Source organism: Sphaerodactylus townsendi, linkage group LG04 (assembly GCF_021028975.2).
Source record: "Sphaerodactylus townsendi isolate TG3544 linkage group LG04, MPM_Stown_v2.3, whole genome shotgun sequence".
NCBI classification, from domain to species: Eukaryota; Metazoa; Chordata; class Lepidosauria; order Squamata; family Sphaerodactylidae; genus Sphaerodactylus; species Sphaerodactylus townsendi.
In genome coordinates this window covers 108,971,793-108,987,127 of record NC_059428.1, presented here as the reverse complement: position 1 = coordinate 108,987,127, position 15,335 = coordinate 108,971,793, and the positions used below count along the sequence as shown (strand labels likewise).

The window sequence follows — 15,335 nt, the reverse complement described above, 5'->3', positions numbered from 1 at the left end:
TATGCTGTCATGATGATGTATGAATCAGGCCTTGGTCGACTTCTGAACACTGTTCCAAAATGAAAGAAATGGCTTCAAATACAAATACACTTCTAATATAATATTATAATTACATCATAACTTGCTTAGGATTGCTCTCTGTATTTTTATTTCTCAGGGTCTGTCCTCATGTATTCTATTCTGCCTGGATTTTCTGTTTAGGGGCAGAACCTCCCACAAAAATGTTTGATCTTTTTTTCTGTCTGTCTGTCTGTCCGTCCGTCCGTCCACTGTGTCTAGGATTGTAGATGTAGTCTACTAAAAAGCAGTGTATTCTTGAGGTTCATTCTACAGGAAATTACCTAAGGTATCATTATCTACAAGTTTTGTTTCCCCAGATCATTTCTGGAATTTAATGTGGGGGATTTTGCATGAGTAAATTCCACACAGTCTACAAGAATCGTAATCCATGAGTTGTCAATCTAGTTTAGTGTCAAGTATGATTTAGTCAAACAGTTACTGGCAGGTGCCTGTGCAATGTGAGATTTGTTTAATTGGCTTGTAAAAGTTCAACATTCTGCAACATTGCATTTGTAAAAAATAATAAAAATAGTTGAATATTAAAAATCATAGACAAATATTGCATGTTAGCCTGTGTATAAACATGCATTGTCCATGACAGTATCTATTGGTTATGTGTAATGTTTTTCACTATTGATGAACCTATATTCAGCATATCTGTTCCAGTCAAGTATAGCAATGCCAGTGAAAAATGTGCTTGGAAGCGTCATGCATGCAAAAAGCTTTCTGTTTAGATAAACAGGATAAAAAATACACATGAAACTGCTTTTTAGAGCCAAAATACAATCTGCAGATCCACGTAAATGCTTCTAACTGTTTCTGTTCTTTAAATGCTGCCTGTCCTAACCTTAACCTCCTTCCTGGCATGTCAATTTTGAATCTCCAGGGAGACTTGTATAGGAAGGAGCATTCAGCATGCACATTGAAATGCTGCAGCCTCACATTATGTGAACCTGCTGATCATGAAGAAGGCTGCAGTCCCAACTGTCATTTGGAATTAATTATGAAATCAAATATTCTAAGAAGAATTGGAATGACAGCTGACCCCACTGCATCCTTGATCCCTGTCAGTCACTGAAAAATAGTACTCGCACAACCCAATGATGCAATATAGCCTTAAAGTTATAGAAGGGTCATATTTTGGGGGGAGGGGAATCTGGTAAATTGAAAGCAGGCACAGAAGCCTTTCTTTTTTTTATGTGGGTCCATTAAAATGGGATTTTAAAATGGTGCAAGTCTACTCATCCACTTCAGATGTCTGCCATCTCTTCATAGATTCTGTTTCACCACTTCTGTAGTAAGCTTAAACACAACTATCACAGGTCTTTGTGGAAAAACAAAACAAAACATTAAATGAAACTATAAAGCCGCAATCTGGTGGTGTGTTTTTTTGTTTTGTTTTTAATGTGTGTGACCTGAATAGTAGTTAGAAATTGTGGGTCAGTGAAATGAGCACCTTGCTTTTACAGAACAAGTTTAGAAAAGTAGAGAGAGATGTATGAGATCTTCAGAAGTGTGATAGTGTCATCCCACTCTTATTCTGACAGTTCTTGCAGAGTACTAGGGGTCGGGTCTCAGGGGCTGGAGACCATCTACTAATGGTCTTTTAGAAGAGACCTATTTCTCAGGTGCTGAACTGATACCCTCCCATACAGAGGATATGCCTCTCGTGATGGGAGGAGCGGTGGGAGGGGGTTGTCCTGGCTATGGGGATTTTGTTGATTAGGAACAAAGATTGTAGTGAGCATGATGACTGGTGAGTTTCCTGTTTAGTGCAAAGGTTGTGAATGTTGTGTACTGTCTAGATAGACTGGTAGAGGAGAACTCAGTTCTTATGGTTTATTTTATGTATTTACTTATAACATTTATATCCCGCCTTTCTGCTCGTACAAGGGCCACCAAGACAGCTAATAATTTAAAATATACATAACATACCTTATAAACCCATTTAAATAACCCCAATTTAATTCCTTGTTAAAGTAACTAAAGAGTTAAAATAACAAAGCTAAAATACATTCTAGAATAGTTAAAATATATACAAAACATAAAGCATTGGTTAGAAAGGAGAGATTATTAAGGGAATGCCAGATTAAATGAAAAAATCTTCGACAATAGTAGAAGGGGACAGACATATCTCCCTGGGGAAAGAGTTCTAGAGATGCTATGCCAGTGATGGCGAACCTATGGCACTCCAAATGTTCATGGACTACAATTCCCATCAGCCCCTGCCAGCATGGCCAACTGGTGCTATGCAGATCATAAAAGCCAGATGTATGGTATAAGCAAGATGTTGATTGGCATATAAAAGATAGAATTTGGACCTTTGAACTGCCAAGGTAACATTTTCAGATATTACCTGTAGGACTAGTTAGATTAGCAGAACTATGGCTTTTCAGTGCATATAGTGAAGGCATGATTAAGGATTTTAATATGAGGAGTTGGGGGGAAATTCTGGCTATATAGAAAAGAGAATATTATGTACAGGTATAGCGGCCTATCTAGTGACGTTGCAAAGTTGCTGATGTTGAGAGAGCGGGGCAGTGAAAAATAATATTGCAGAATTGGCAAAGGTAAAACCTGGTGACCGAGATGATGGTTAGCACAGCACTTTCTTTCAAAAGGAAATACATAGGTGTGTGTTTGTTTCAATGTAGAGGTTTATTGGACTTATTATCTAGGGAAAGTGGTAGGAAACAATTCTTCATACAATAATAGAGCTCAATGCTAGCAAATTAAATTGAATGGCAATAGAATCACAACAGAGGGAAGAAAGCGTTGCATCACACCGCTCACAATTAACCTGCACAGTTTGCTTCCAAAAGCTGTGGTGGTGGTGGCTGCGGCAGCGGCCACTAACATAGATGGCGTTAAAAGGAAGTTATGCAAATTCATGGTCTGCCAACATCTGTTAGAAATCTCTGTGTTAAGATGAAATGTCTCTTTGAGTACCAGCAACTGGGCAGTAAACAGTGCGGGAGGACTTCCATGCCTACTTGTGGGTTTCCTGGAAGCCTCCTTGTTCACTGATGAAAACAGCGTGTTGTACTAATGGACCCTTAACCTCATCCGGGAGGGGGCTTTGTAGATGGACCCTTAACCTCATCCGGGAGGGGGCTTTGTAGATGGACCCTTAACCTCATCCGGGAGGGATCTTTGCAGAAGGACCCTTAACCTCATCCGGGAGGGGTCTTTGCAGATGGACCCTTGACCTCATCCGGGAGGGGTCTTTGCAGGGTCCCTTTTTTGGCTTCATATGTAGACCAAACCTTATTTCCTTCAGCAGGCACAGTATCCCACATACAGACTAGTTATTCTCTATCTAGCAGCTTTACGACAGTCCTCTGTACATCTAATAAACATATGATTTAACAAGAAATAGGTATTACAAAACCCTGAAAGATCAGAGCATGTTGGCATACTGACTCAGTTGAAGGGAGTGCTTAGAGTGCTCTGTGAGAATTCTGTTTGCCTTAAGTGATGAAACTTGTTCACTCAAGGCTTCAATTGTTGGAACTGCAAAGAAAATGTTCTGAACATTTGCCCTATGAGGATGATGGCAGTACAGAATTGCCTGTTGCTGTGAGTTATTGCAAAACCAAAATAGTGGACTCCTGAGACTTTGTGTGCTGTGCTGTTTTCTGGGATCAGCTGGAAAGTTTACCAGATATGCTGACTGGGCCATAAAGCCAGCTTGACCAAGGGTGCCTATGAAATGAGGAAATCTTTTTTCTGCAGCCATCTACCGGTATCTTACTCTCAATGAATGTACAACAAATGAAGGGTTAGTGTGCCACACTCACCCCCTTGAAACTATTCCTGACCCCCGTTTTGTGGCACCCCCCCCCTTTTTGGACTACTTTGTGCTTCAATACTTCACAGTGGGGTGCTGCGATTCTTAGCACCTTCTATAGTCAATCTGTCGCAGATTAGCAGCCCCCCCCCCCCCCCGACAAAAACAAACAGAAAGGCTCCAAAAATTGATGTGGGAGAATGGAGGGTGAGCTTACAAAATGGCACCAAGCAAGAAGTTCAGGGAAGGCAGAGAGGTGTAGCAAATATCTTAAAGAGTCAAGGGAAGCAATTTTAAAAATGTTTCAACTAAAGACTCGTTTTAGAAGGGCATTCATTTAAACATTTTGAGACTGAAAATAAAATGTTTTAGGGTAAAAGCAATGCGGAACCCTATGGAGAAAATGTTTTATTTCCTGCCTCAAGGTGTTTTAAAAGGTTTGTGTGGAAAGGAGCCTAGTTCTCCAGATTTGTCTTCATCTTTCTTTGCCTGGCAAATCGAAACCTCTTAGGCATGGCAAATAGGAGGCAGTCAAGGGTCCTTTGGGTTTTGAAACAGGTGTTCCTGTTCTAAGCACATTTCTAGTGTTAATTTGAAAAAAAAAAAAAGGAAGCCTCTTGTGATTCCTGAAATTCTGGAGTAAATGTCTAGACCCTAAGTTTAATGTTTTAAAAGACAATAAGAAATGTTGAATGATTCAGAATTCATTTATCTGGAGAGAGAAGAGAGAGATCATTCATGATTCTACTGACACCACTTTTCATTGTGTTCTTTCTCAACAGCTTGGGTCCTATATTTGCTCTTTTTATACCATTTTATTGTTCCATTCCAAGAGTTCAAGTGACGCAAATTCTAGGCCAGTTTTCCATCACAAACAAGACACTGGTCTATATATTGGGTTTGCAGGTACAGTATTTTTTTCCTTTTCATTTACACATCAGTGCTGTTGCATTTTGCATTTGTGTGCATCAGTTCGAGTAACTCTGCAGCATGCTAAATATTCTGCATCCAGATAGCTAATCCTAAAATGTAGTCCTGGGAAATTTCAGTACAGCAACAGTGTGTTCTGTGGTAAGACAAATCTGAGACAGGCAGTAATTCTGCAAACAGGTTCACCACTGTAATCCAGAACTATCTGTGTTCCCAGCATGCTGCAAGCTGTGGAAAATGGCACTCAGTACGTGCCCATGATGCTCCAACTTTCATGGCTTGCAGTGGGGAAGTGCACTTTCTGTATGTTGTAGTATTTCACTATGTGGAAATTTTATTGATTTGAGTGCGATAATCCTCTTGATAGTTTAAAGATAAAGAACTGTTTTTAAATCAGTCATATCACAGAACTGGAACCTGCTAATGATTTCCTAATGGAATTGTTAAGATTTGAGATTGGGACCAAGGCCGTTTCCGCACGGCCACGGTGGGGGTTGGTTTGGCGTACATGACGTTCGTGCGAACGGTCCCAGAAACTACCGGGACGACGGCGCCACGCTGCGCTATCGCCCGATCGACCTACCTTCTCTGCGACCGTCTGGCGCATCGCCGAGGCCAGGGGACATACTCCCCTGCCCTGCGTGACTGCTCCGGCGTCGCAGGGCAGGGGGGCATGTCCCCAGGCCTTGGCGACGAGGTGGATGGTCGCAGAGAAGGTAGGTCGACCGGGCACGGGGGCGGGGGAAGCCTCCGTTTTCCATAAACCTTGCTCAGGAAGCGAGGTGGGAAAACGGTGGCTTCGCGCTGCTTGGGAGGAGCGAGGGAGCTTCGCAGCTGCGCCCCCCATTCGAACAGCTCCCTGGGGAAGGCGTTTTTGCCGTCCCCAGGGCGCTGTATCAGGTCCGTGCGGAAAGGGCCCTAGAGTCAGGTTATCTGGTTTGGCAAAGCCTGATATAAATACTAGAAGCTTGGCAATTTCTTTGTCTTTTCATTCTCATGCTTGCTGCAGTCCGGCTTCCAGTTCAGGCTTCTTTTTTGGGATCATGGGTTAGAAATGACTTGAGGGTGGCCACCTGTGGTTCTGACAGGGCCATTATGCCAGGGAAAATTAAGTACATAGTCTGTAGCGTGTTAATTTCTTTCATCATTTTCCTTTTAGTACTCCGGTGATAACTGCCAGCAGTGCTGCCAAATCTTTGGTTAATCCGACTCTTACTTTTCTTTCACCTCGTATTGTGGCAAGCTGTCAAGAGGGCCATTAGAGGCTTTATTGTGAACAGTCTGTTAGCAGCAGATACTTAGCCAGATGACCTGGCTTGCAATTTGAAAGGGTTTTCATTTGCTGAGGATGAAACTGACCTTCACAGGGCACACATTCAAATTGTTTGCCAGAATTCGGTTAACCAGTGTCAGTGTTTGCCCAGTAGAAAACGTTATTGAGGCTGCAAAGTGTTATCCAGTAAGAGTTATAGGAAGACTGAATTTTTCCAGAACTTTTATTGGACAACATTTTCAGACTTAATCCTTGTGTGTATAAGTATAAGATGTTCATTCCATGAATGCTTTTTGTTTGCTAGCCTGAAAATGCCACCCCAAATTGCAAACATACCTATCTAATGCATGTTCATTCAGAGATTTGTTGGAATAACCATACCAGTTTGAAACTTTTATTCATGTCTTTCTCCTTTCCCTGCTTATTCATGTCTTTCTCCTTTCCCTCCTTTCCCAAACTTTTTGTTTTGGTTTTATCACTGCCTTCCTTAGCATTGTGTTTAATCTTTCTGCAACTTCATATATATTTCATATATACTGCACATCTTTCTTTTAAAAGCTTTTATGCTTTATTTTTAAGAGACTTTTATATTTATATATCTGTTTGCATTTGTATTGTTCAACTAGTTTCTGCACAGAGTGTCTTTGTAAGTACTTCTTGACTGCTTCAGATCTTTACCTGGTTCACTTAAAGCACCTATCCTTGGTTAGATAGGTAGCTAATGAAAAAAGTCATTATGTTCCTCCTTACTAGTGGAAGAAGTCTCCTTTTCTTGAGAAACTTTCTGGACTATGTACCCTGTTTCCCCAAAAATAAGACATCGCCTGAAAATAAGACGTAGCAGTAGTCTTGAACTGCTAAATATTTGCTGAAGGGCTAAATATAAAGCATCCCCCGAAAGTAAGACGTAGCAAAGTTTTTGTTTGGAAGCATGCCCGTCAAACAGAACACCAGAGCATGCAGCTGTGGTGCGGAAAAATAAGACATCCCCTGTAAATAAGAAATAACGCATCTTTGGGAGCAAAAATTAATATAAGACACTGTCTTATTTTCAGGGAAACACGGTATTGCGTCACATGTATTGCATTTTACAACATTAAAATATTCTGAGTAATTAGGCTTGTGTAGTGCCTGTCCCAAAATATTTGTAATATATATCATAAAATCTCCTTGTCAGATCAGGATCTTTCCTGTGCATGTGCTCTGGATTTGCAATTGGTTTTTTCCCTTTTCCCAGACTATTTTTTCTTGCAGCTCTACCACATTTTTAATGACGTCTTTATTTTATTTACCAGATTTCTAAACCACTTTTCAGCTGTTGCTTCCAAAAGTTATATGAATAATTTTAAAAAACACGTTTAAATCACAAAATCACATAACCAAGCAGCAATCAGTCCAGTGGGTTGGATCCTGATGGTAATATCCCCTAACAGAAGGTATTTCGTGGAGTATTTGTTGCTCCCTCCTTCTGCTGTAGTCCGCCAATCTCCTCATGGTAGGGTACCCCTCAACACAGAATAAGGAATGAATCAAGAGGCCTGCAACAGGAGGTGGAGTTAGTGAAGATCCCTCCCCCCTCTATTAGAGGAAGATTGGGTCAAGATGTAACCCATCTCATAAGGTCTGACAAAAGCACAATGGAACAAAATTGTCTTTACCTACTTCCCTAATGCATGAAGTTTTCACAAGCAGCATTCTAAAGTGGCAACTCGAGATATATTTCTTGCATGGGTTATAAATGGTTGTGTAATCTATTCCTGTTTTAATATATGCACTTTTATCTTCCTAGCTTTTGACTTCAGGGTCTTATATCTGGATTGTTGCTTTAAGTGGGCTGGTAAGTATGATTATTTTTATTTACTACTGTGATTCTCTTCGATGTGTTATGTTTCAAACTATACTCTGTCTTAGAAAAAGATGTTAGTATGGTCAGTTGAGATGCAGTGGTCAAGAACATTGTATCCTTCCACATTAGAATATAGTCCTGAATGAATATGAGAATTATCATTTATTTTATGAACTGCCATTGTCAAAACCATTACTTTGTGCATTATGTAAACTGAGTTGGGTTCCAGTATTGTATTGTATAATGTTGTATAATTAAACTGAATGCCAAAATGTATTTTTACTTTTAATTTTTCAAACGGATTGGGGCCGGAGGGAAGCAGGACTTGGTAGGCACTAAGGCCCAATTGGAGCATTCTACAACAAAGAAAGTCTGGCATGTTGGGTTCTATGGTGGAGGAATGTGCAGCCCTACTAACATCTTTTTCTGAGACAGACTATATCTACATACATTTTCTTTTCTGTTATTTATAAAGTCAACCAAAGGCAACCTGCAAGTATTCTTCTGAAGTTGTAACAGAAAATAAATTGGTTGAGCGTGTGACTTTGGCTCATCAGCTCAATTGCCCTATCTGTATGACATCAGACTTATTCAGATGTACTTATTTCTTCTTGTTGGTAATCTTAGTTGTGATAATAATATCACACTCCTTATGAACACTGAGTTTATGCAATAAAGAGACAGAGGCATTTGCTTACTGAAACATAGAGTTTACTGACTATAAAGGAAGGGAGGGAAAACTTGGAAACAAAACAAGAAAGTATCTTTCTAACAGGCTAGCTCCAATAGCTAGCTGCTACCTTGCTATCACATGGCTAACAAAATCTACAGGGGAGCATGTGCAGAGAACAGCAAAGGAGACATACTTATTGTCTACGTGCAGACCTGCATGTAGACCTAATTGACCAATGAGGGTCAGTTACCTGATCACTGACTTCTGACCTCACTAACTAATTAGCATGCATAACATTAACTTTTTCATTACTGGTTTGTGTGACTGGCACTTGCCAGATTACAAAACTTCTTGACATTTACAAATTTTCCCCTTCCTCCTCCTGGCATCTGTGCCTTCCTAGTTTTTACTACTCAGCAGAACATTCCTTTACTCTTCTGAGCCTGAACCAATTCCCCTAGCTTTGTTCTGATATTGAAAAAAGAGGGTAAATTTGGCAGCAATTTGATTTACAAACACTGTTATGAATGAAATCAAAGGGGATTGTTATGAATTCACTGAAGTATGCAAAGTGTGTGTGACAGGCTAGGCCAGGGGTAGGGAACCTTTAACACTCAAAGAGCCATTTGGACCCATTTTCCATGGGAAAAGAAAACACTTGGAGCCGCAAATAATTTTTGACATTTAAAATAAAGATAACACTGTATATATTGGGTTTTTTAACTTTTTACTCCGCTCATTCTGAGAAGCACATGGATGCGTCCGCCCTGCTGCCTGCAGGGCGGGCAAGGATGGGGCCAGCAGCTCGGCCACGCCGGCCGCCGGGAAAGCGCCCACCCCGCTCCAACGGGGCAGGCGAGAGGGGAAGCCCGCAGCGCGGCCCAGCCAGCCACGGGCAGTTGGTGCGCCCGCCCTGCTGCCTGCAGGGCGGGCAAGGATGGGGCCAGCAGCTCGGCTCGTGGAGCCGCAGTGCAAGGGCAGAAGAGCCGCATGTGGCTCTCGAGCCGCAGGTTCCCTACCCCTGGGCTAGGCCATTTCTTTCACCTTATCATGCACAAGAATTATTTTAACAGCCAAAACGAACATGGAAGAAGTGGTAGCTCTCACACACCCAGTGATCCTTCCAGCATCCATAGGCAGGATCAATTTGAATCTCTCTCTAAAAAAAAAGGACAAGCAGGTACCTCAGGTACTAGATTTGCTCTCAACTTGGCCTCCATGTTGGAATGAATGAAAGAGATTTTGTCAGCAAGGAACTTATGCCAACGTAACATAACTAACTGGGTCAGACTTAGATATTACAGTTTATTTGACCCTTTAGATCCCAGCGTGTTTCTCAGTAAACTTAGTCAGGGGAAAAGAAGGTCTAACATATGTCCTTTTCCAAGGGCAGAGCCCTCCACAACCTAGTTGTTGTTGCAGCCATAATGTTCTGAGCATAACCAGTGTTGCACTTGGAGTTTGAAGAAATTATTTTTCTTACAATAATAGCACTGACTGTCTGGATCCTCTGCAATAGGAGCAAAATTCTTTGAGCTAAAAATAAAAAATAAAAAACCAGACATCTGGAAAGCCCCTTAGAGTGACTCTAACTCATTAGTCTTTGGACGTAATGAATACTTTCCAGTTCACATGAGAGATTTTCCTCTTCCTGGTCAATGAAGATTTGATCATATGATCAGTGTCATAGAATGTTTTTAAAGACAGATCTCAATATTTTGCCCGGGTCTCTTGGGTAACAGCAGCATTCAGCCTTCTCTGGCTAGTTACTTTCTTTTTTTGTAACAGAAGACTGATACAGATAACAGGGGCAAGGGGTTGCAGCTTTTGGAACCTATGACGTTTTTGCAGTGGTTCCTTTTTTTTTCTTCAGTAACCCTAATGGACTTTCTAGTATTTGTGATTTCCCCCAGCATTTCTGATACACTGTCCTCTATTTGTTTGCAAATTAAAACTTCTAATTTGAAGCGTTCTTTTAAACAAAGCAAATCAGCAATCTGCCATAGATAGCAGTAACTGTAGTTTCACTTATCGTCCCCATATGTCACCCAAAAATGCCCACACGGGAGGGGGAGTTTTCATTTGTAAGCTATATTTTTCTAACAAGCATGAATGAGTCAGTTTTCTGTGTGGGCAAATGGTCAAATATGCACGTTCATTCCTTTTCTTGTGTAAATTCGTTATTGTGGTTGTCCCTGCAGCCACTGTTAGCACATAATCATACAGATAGTTGCATAGATATATACCCTTATCTTAAGCTATCTTGTCTGGCTTCTTGGAAAAAGTAATAGAAACAGTCAGTGCCCATGCATGCGAATGTGTGGTTTTTTTGGTTTTTGTCATCAAGTCACAATTAACTTATGGCAACTCTGTAAGGCAGAGGTGTCCAACTCTAGTGCTTCGGATGTTCATGAACTATAATTCCCATCAGCCCCTGCTGGCATGGCCAATTGGCTGATGGGCTGATGGGAATTGTAGCCCATGAACATCTGAAGTGCCAGAGTTGGACACTCCTGCTGTAAGGTTTTCCAAGCATGACCCTGAAGGTCTCCCATCCAAATCCTAGCCAGGGTTTACCCTGCTTAGCTTCTGAGTTTGGGCTAACCTGAGGCTATCTGAGTCAGGGCATGACGTTTTTATTTTATTTATTTAATTAAATTTATATCTCACTCTTTCATGGCAATTGTCAGGCTCAGGGAGGCTGACAAGTTAAAATACAATTAAATAAATATATAGTATTCACAATGCAATTAAAGGTGTTTTCCATTTTAAAAAAATCCAATTGGTACCCAGTCAACCTAAAGCTTCAAACACAGATAATGAATCAGGGAGGGCAGGGGTGTTAAACACTAGGCCTGGGACCAGATCCAGCCTCTTGAGAGGGCTTATCAGACTCTCAAGCCAGCTGAGGCAAGCCCCCCACCCCTTGCTCCCAATTTGATTGGAAATGGGGGGGGGGGGAGGTGAGATTGCCTCAGCTGACTTGTGGACCTGATAAGCTTTCTCAAGGAGTACTGATTGGGGCTGGTGAGCCTCCCCCCAGGCCCAGCCTGACCAGTATACAATTATGTCATATCCTGCCCTTGTAACAAATGAGTTCAACACCCCTGCTATAGGATACTATCAAACCAAAGTTATGTCCTGCTGATTTTAGTGGGAGACGTTTACTTAGGTGCTTATCTCTGCTATCAATAGTTACACTGTGATTCAAAAGTGCTTCACTTGAACTAGGTAGTGCCTAAAGTCGATAAAGTTGCAAGTAAAAATAAAAATAGCCATTTCTCCTGTAACTGCTGTTTCTAAAAGTCTTTTTAGAAACAGTACCCCATTTGTCTGTGCAATATGTCAAATTATCTGTTCAACTGCTGAGGTAACACATACTGAGAAAAAGACAAAGTTTCACAGCCAATCTGCTACAAAGTGCAAAAAAACTAAAAATGTGGAAAAACCATTGTGGTTTTGCACAGTCTTTCCTTCCTAACAGTTAAACCCATCTTCAGTGTGTGTAAATGTGTGTAAGAGTTCTCTTGTACAAATCAATTATCTCATTGAAAATTGTCTTTGAGTCTGCTCCCTAGTTTTATGTATAACTTTCTCTTTCCTAACCACAAAAATTGATGACAAGGGTCTGATAAAGAAGAAAGGACATTCCTTCCCGACCACCCCCCTCAGAAAAGGATAAGGTGTTTTCAGTGCTCTAACACACAACATTTGTGACTTTTTAAATTGGATGTTCTTTCCAGCATATCACTTGAAATAGCTCTACGGCTAGATCATCCCTGTGGTGAAAAGTACCAAACTATGGCCAGTGGTGGGATCCAAAAATTTTAATAACAGGTTCCGATGGTGGTGGGATTCAAACAGTGCCGCCGCCGCACACACGCACCTCCAGTCCCTATTGGGCAGGGTGGTTGCTTCAGTAACCCCTTCTCGGCACTCAGAAAAAATTAGTAACCACTTCTAGAGAAGTGGTGAGAACTGGTTGGATCCCACCTCTGACTATGGCTGAATAAAATACAATCTCTTTAACAAACTAGTGGGGCTTAGGGTTTGATCTATAATAGCGAATCATTTTCTGTCACCATCATTATTCAGTTCAACCTGTAAATAAGGCTTAATTTCTTCCCCTCTGTCCACTTCCTGTTACAAGTTATATATAACCAGCATTTCACAATAATATACCCAATTCATATTCATCAGTAAATGCAAACAGAATAGAACTCCCAGAATAGAACTCTCGTAGACTTGCATGTCTCATTGTTGCAGTCTTGTAGGCATGAAGTTTGAGGGACAATGCCAGAGCAGCCTCAGTCTTACCTGAAATAAAGCAGGAACCAAGTTAGCTGGTAATGAAAGGTGCCACATTAGGACAGTACTTTTGCAACATTCTTTAGTCACACAAGGGCTGCAATCATAAGAACACTTTTCTGGGAGTAAACCCCTTAAAATGGGACTTACTTCTGAATAGATCTTAAGGTTGCTCCCTAGATATATTTATTTAATATTTATTTGTTGAATTCTATTTCATGAGAGAGAGAGAGAGAGAGAGAGAGAGAGAGAGAGAGAGAGAGAGAGAGAGAGAGAGAAGTTTAGCATAGTGGTGGCACTAATGCATTCTAATGTTCTTAAAAATCCAGTGTGATGTAGTGGTCAGAATGCTGGAGCAAAATCTGGAAGAACCATGTTGCCCATTATGCCATGAAACTTGCTGGGTAGCCTTGCACCAGTCACTCATGTAGTTCTGGATTTACCTATGGACTTGGCTGGCCAAACCTAGGACTTCAAAATCTAGGGGACTTCCGGCAGGGCCAGAGCGAGGGGGAACAATAGGACAAAAACTGATGACAAAAGAGTTATAATTTACCTCTTCATGCTTAGCTCTTCTTTAGTTTCCTTTTAAACTTTTATGCTCTTTTCTTCACTAAGCTACAAATAAAACTCGGCTTCAAGGAACTTATTTCTAGGCTTTTACGACTTGTACCATATTAGGATAACACGTCTTCCCTCTTTTTTTTTCTGCTTTGGCTGCAGGGTGAGGTTGTTTGTTTTTTGGTAGCTGGTTGGTCGCTGATATTTTTAGAAGAATGGGAAGGAAAATTGAAAGCTTTCATTTCAGTTTTGAAACAAAAACAGACTCTAATTATTTGGACAGATGTTGGGAAACAATCTTCCTTGACATCCTTTGACAGACGTAGCTTCCTTTATATGGAAGACAAAGTGATTGAATTTCCCCATTTTTGGCATGCCTTCAAACCATGCTGTGGCAAGTACACAAGGAGTCAGACACACGAACACATGAAACTGCTTTGTGCAGTCAGCCCATTGATCTATTGGTATTGTCTACTTTGACTGGATGTGTTTGTCTGAGACAGAAGTCTTTTACCTCACCTGCTGACTGATCTTAATTTAACTGGAAGTTCCAGGGATTGAGCCTCAGACTTTCACAGTATGAAGCACATGCTCTGCCACTGAACTGTGAACCTTCGACAGCTGTTCTTGTACTGAGATATTTCATGAAACCCCTTCGACAGAGTGAAAAAAGACCCTGCGACAAAATTATTCAAACTTCCACCAGCATTGCAGTTCAGGTTCCTGTACCATTGTAAAGTCAACCTCTATTCTCCAGGAGAAAGGACTTGTGACTGATAGGCTGTTAGTTATTGAATCAAGTGCTCGCTGGTAGTCATGTATTTGTCAGACTTAACTGTTTAATTCAAACTGTCTCCTAAGATCAGGTTTTTAAAGGGTTTCTCCTGATAAGGAATATACTATCACAACAACTGGTGCAGATCATGCCATGGGGGTTGTTCTGTTGATGAATGTAGGAAAATGGCATCTCTGTGCCAAATAGCTTGAAGAATTTGCTTTTTCAAAGACCAGAGCTCCTTCCTTTGCTGTTTTGCCATGCAAGTTATGTGAATCCAGCAATAACTCTGCTTCAGAGCTGTTTCAAGTTATCTGATCCAGTAATTACTATTTGCATGAGTTGGATCCAAAAGTTTCATTCCATTACCTCAGGAGCCCCTCACCCAAGCACTGCTTTGCACCTGGAAGCCTCCAAACAGAACCTTTTAGTCCAGTCTCTTGTGAAATTGCATAATGACAGTAATAGGTTTAAATAAAAGCAGGCTAATCTAGGATTCAAATAGAATTCAAGCCACTTTTGAAATGTCACATCCTTCCTCTTTAGTCCCAGATTTTGCGCTGGTTGAGTGTTTTTCCTATATTATTTGTAGTCAGTCACATTTGTTTCACAGTAAGTACCCCTCAGTAGTCTGGGCTAGCCTCTTACCTTCTTAACCTCACCACCAAACAAGAGACACCAGGAATTAGAGGATGTTTTCTTAGCTTGTTGTCCAGTCCTTCAAAGTTGTTTCTTTTTCACTAGTATTTGTGGCTTTTGCTGTTAGAATTTGTGGTGGTATTTTTAAAAAAGACTGAAAAAACAAAGTTTAAAAAGTGTGACTTGCTTATCCTTTCAAAGAATGCACAGAATTTTGGTCAATACTGAAAATCAATGCTGTTCTTTTCTTATAGGTTAATGATGGGGAGAAATAATGCTGAGTAATCCTTTAGAGCCACTGTGACCCATAGTATCAGATTGGGATTTGGGAAACTCCTGTTCAACTCCCCTCTCGATGGATGCTTGCTGGGTTGCCTTGGGCCAAACACACTCTGCCTAACTTATCTCAGTAGTTGTGAGAATAACATTGAGGAGAAGAGAGCCACTAATAGGAAAAGTGCTAGGTAGAGAGTTTGTTTA

General features: G+C 40.9%; 1 protein-coding gene across 2 annotated transcripts in view; it reads left to right on the top strand.

The window, feature by feature from the left end:
- Positions 1 to 15,335, top strand: part of UBAC2 (UBA domain containing 2) — a 101,848-nt gene that overhangs the window by 64,779 nt on the left and 21,734 nt on the right. For both annotated transcript variants that reach the window (XM_048493064.1, XM_048493065.1), the window contains exons 5-6: positions 4,633 to 4,756; positions 7,843 to 7,890. In XM_048493064.1, the coding sequence (XP_048349021.1) occupies positions 4,633 to 4,756; positions 7,843 to 7,890 (172 nt within the window). The remainder of the gene's footprint in view (positions 1 to 4,632; positions 4,757 to 7,842; positions 7,891 to 15,335) is intronic.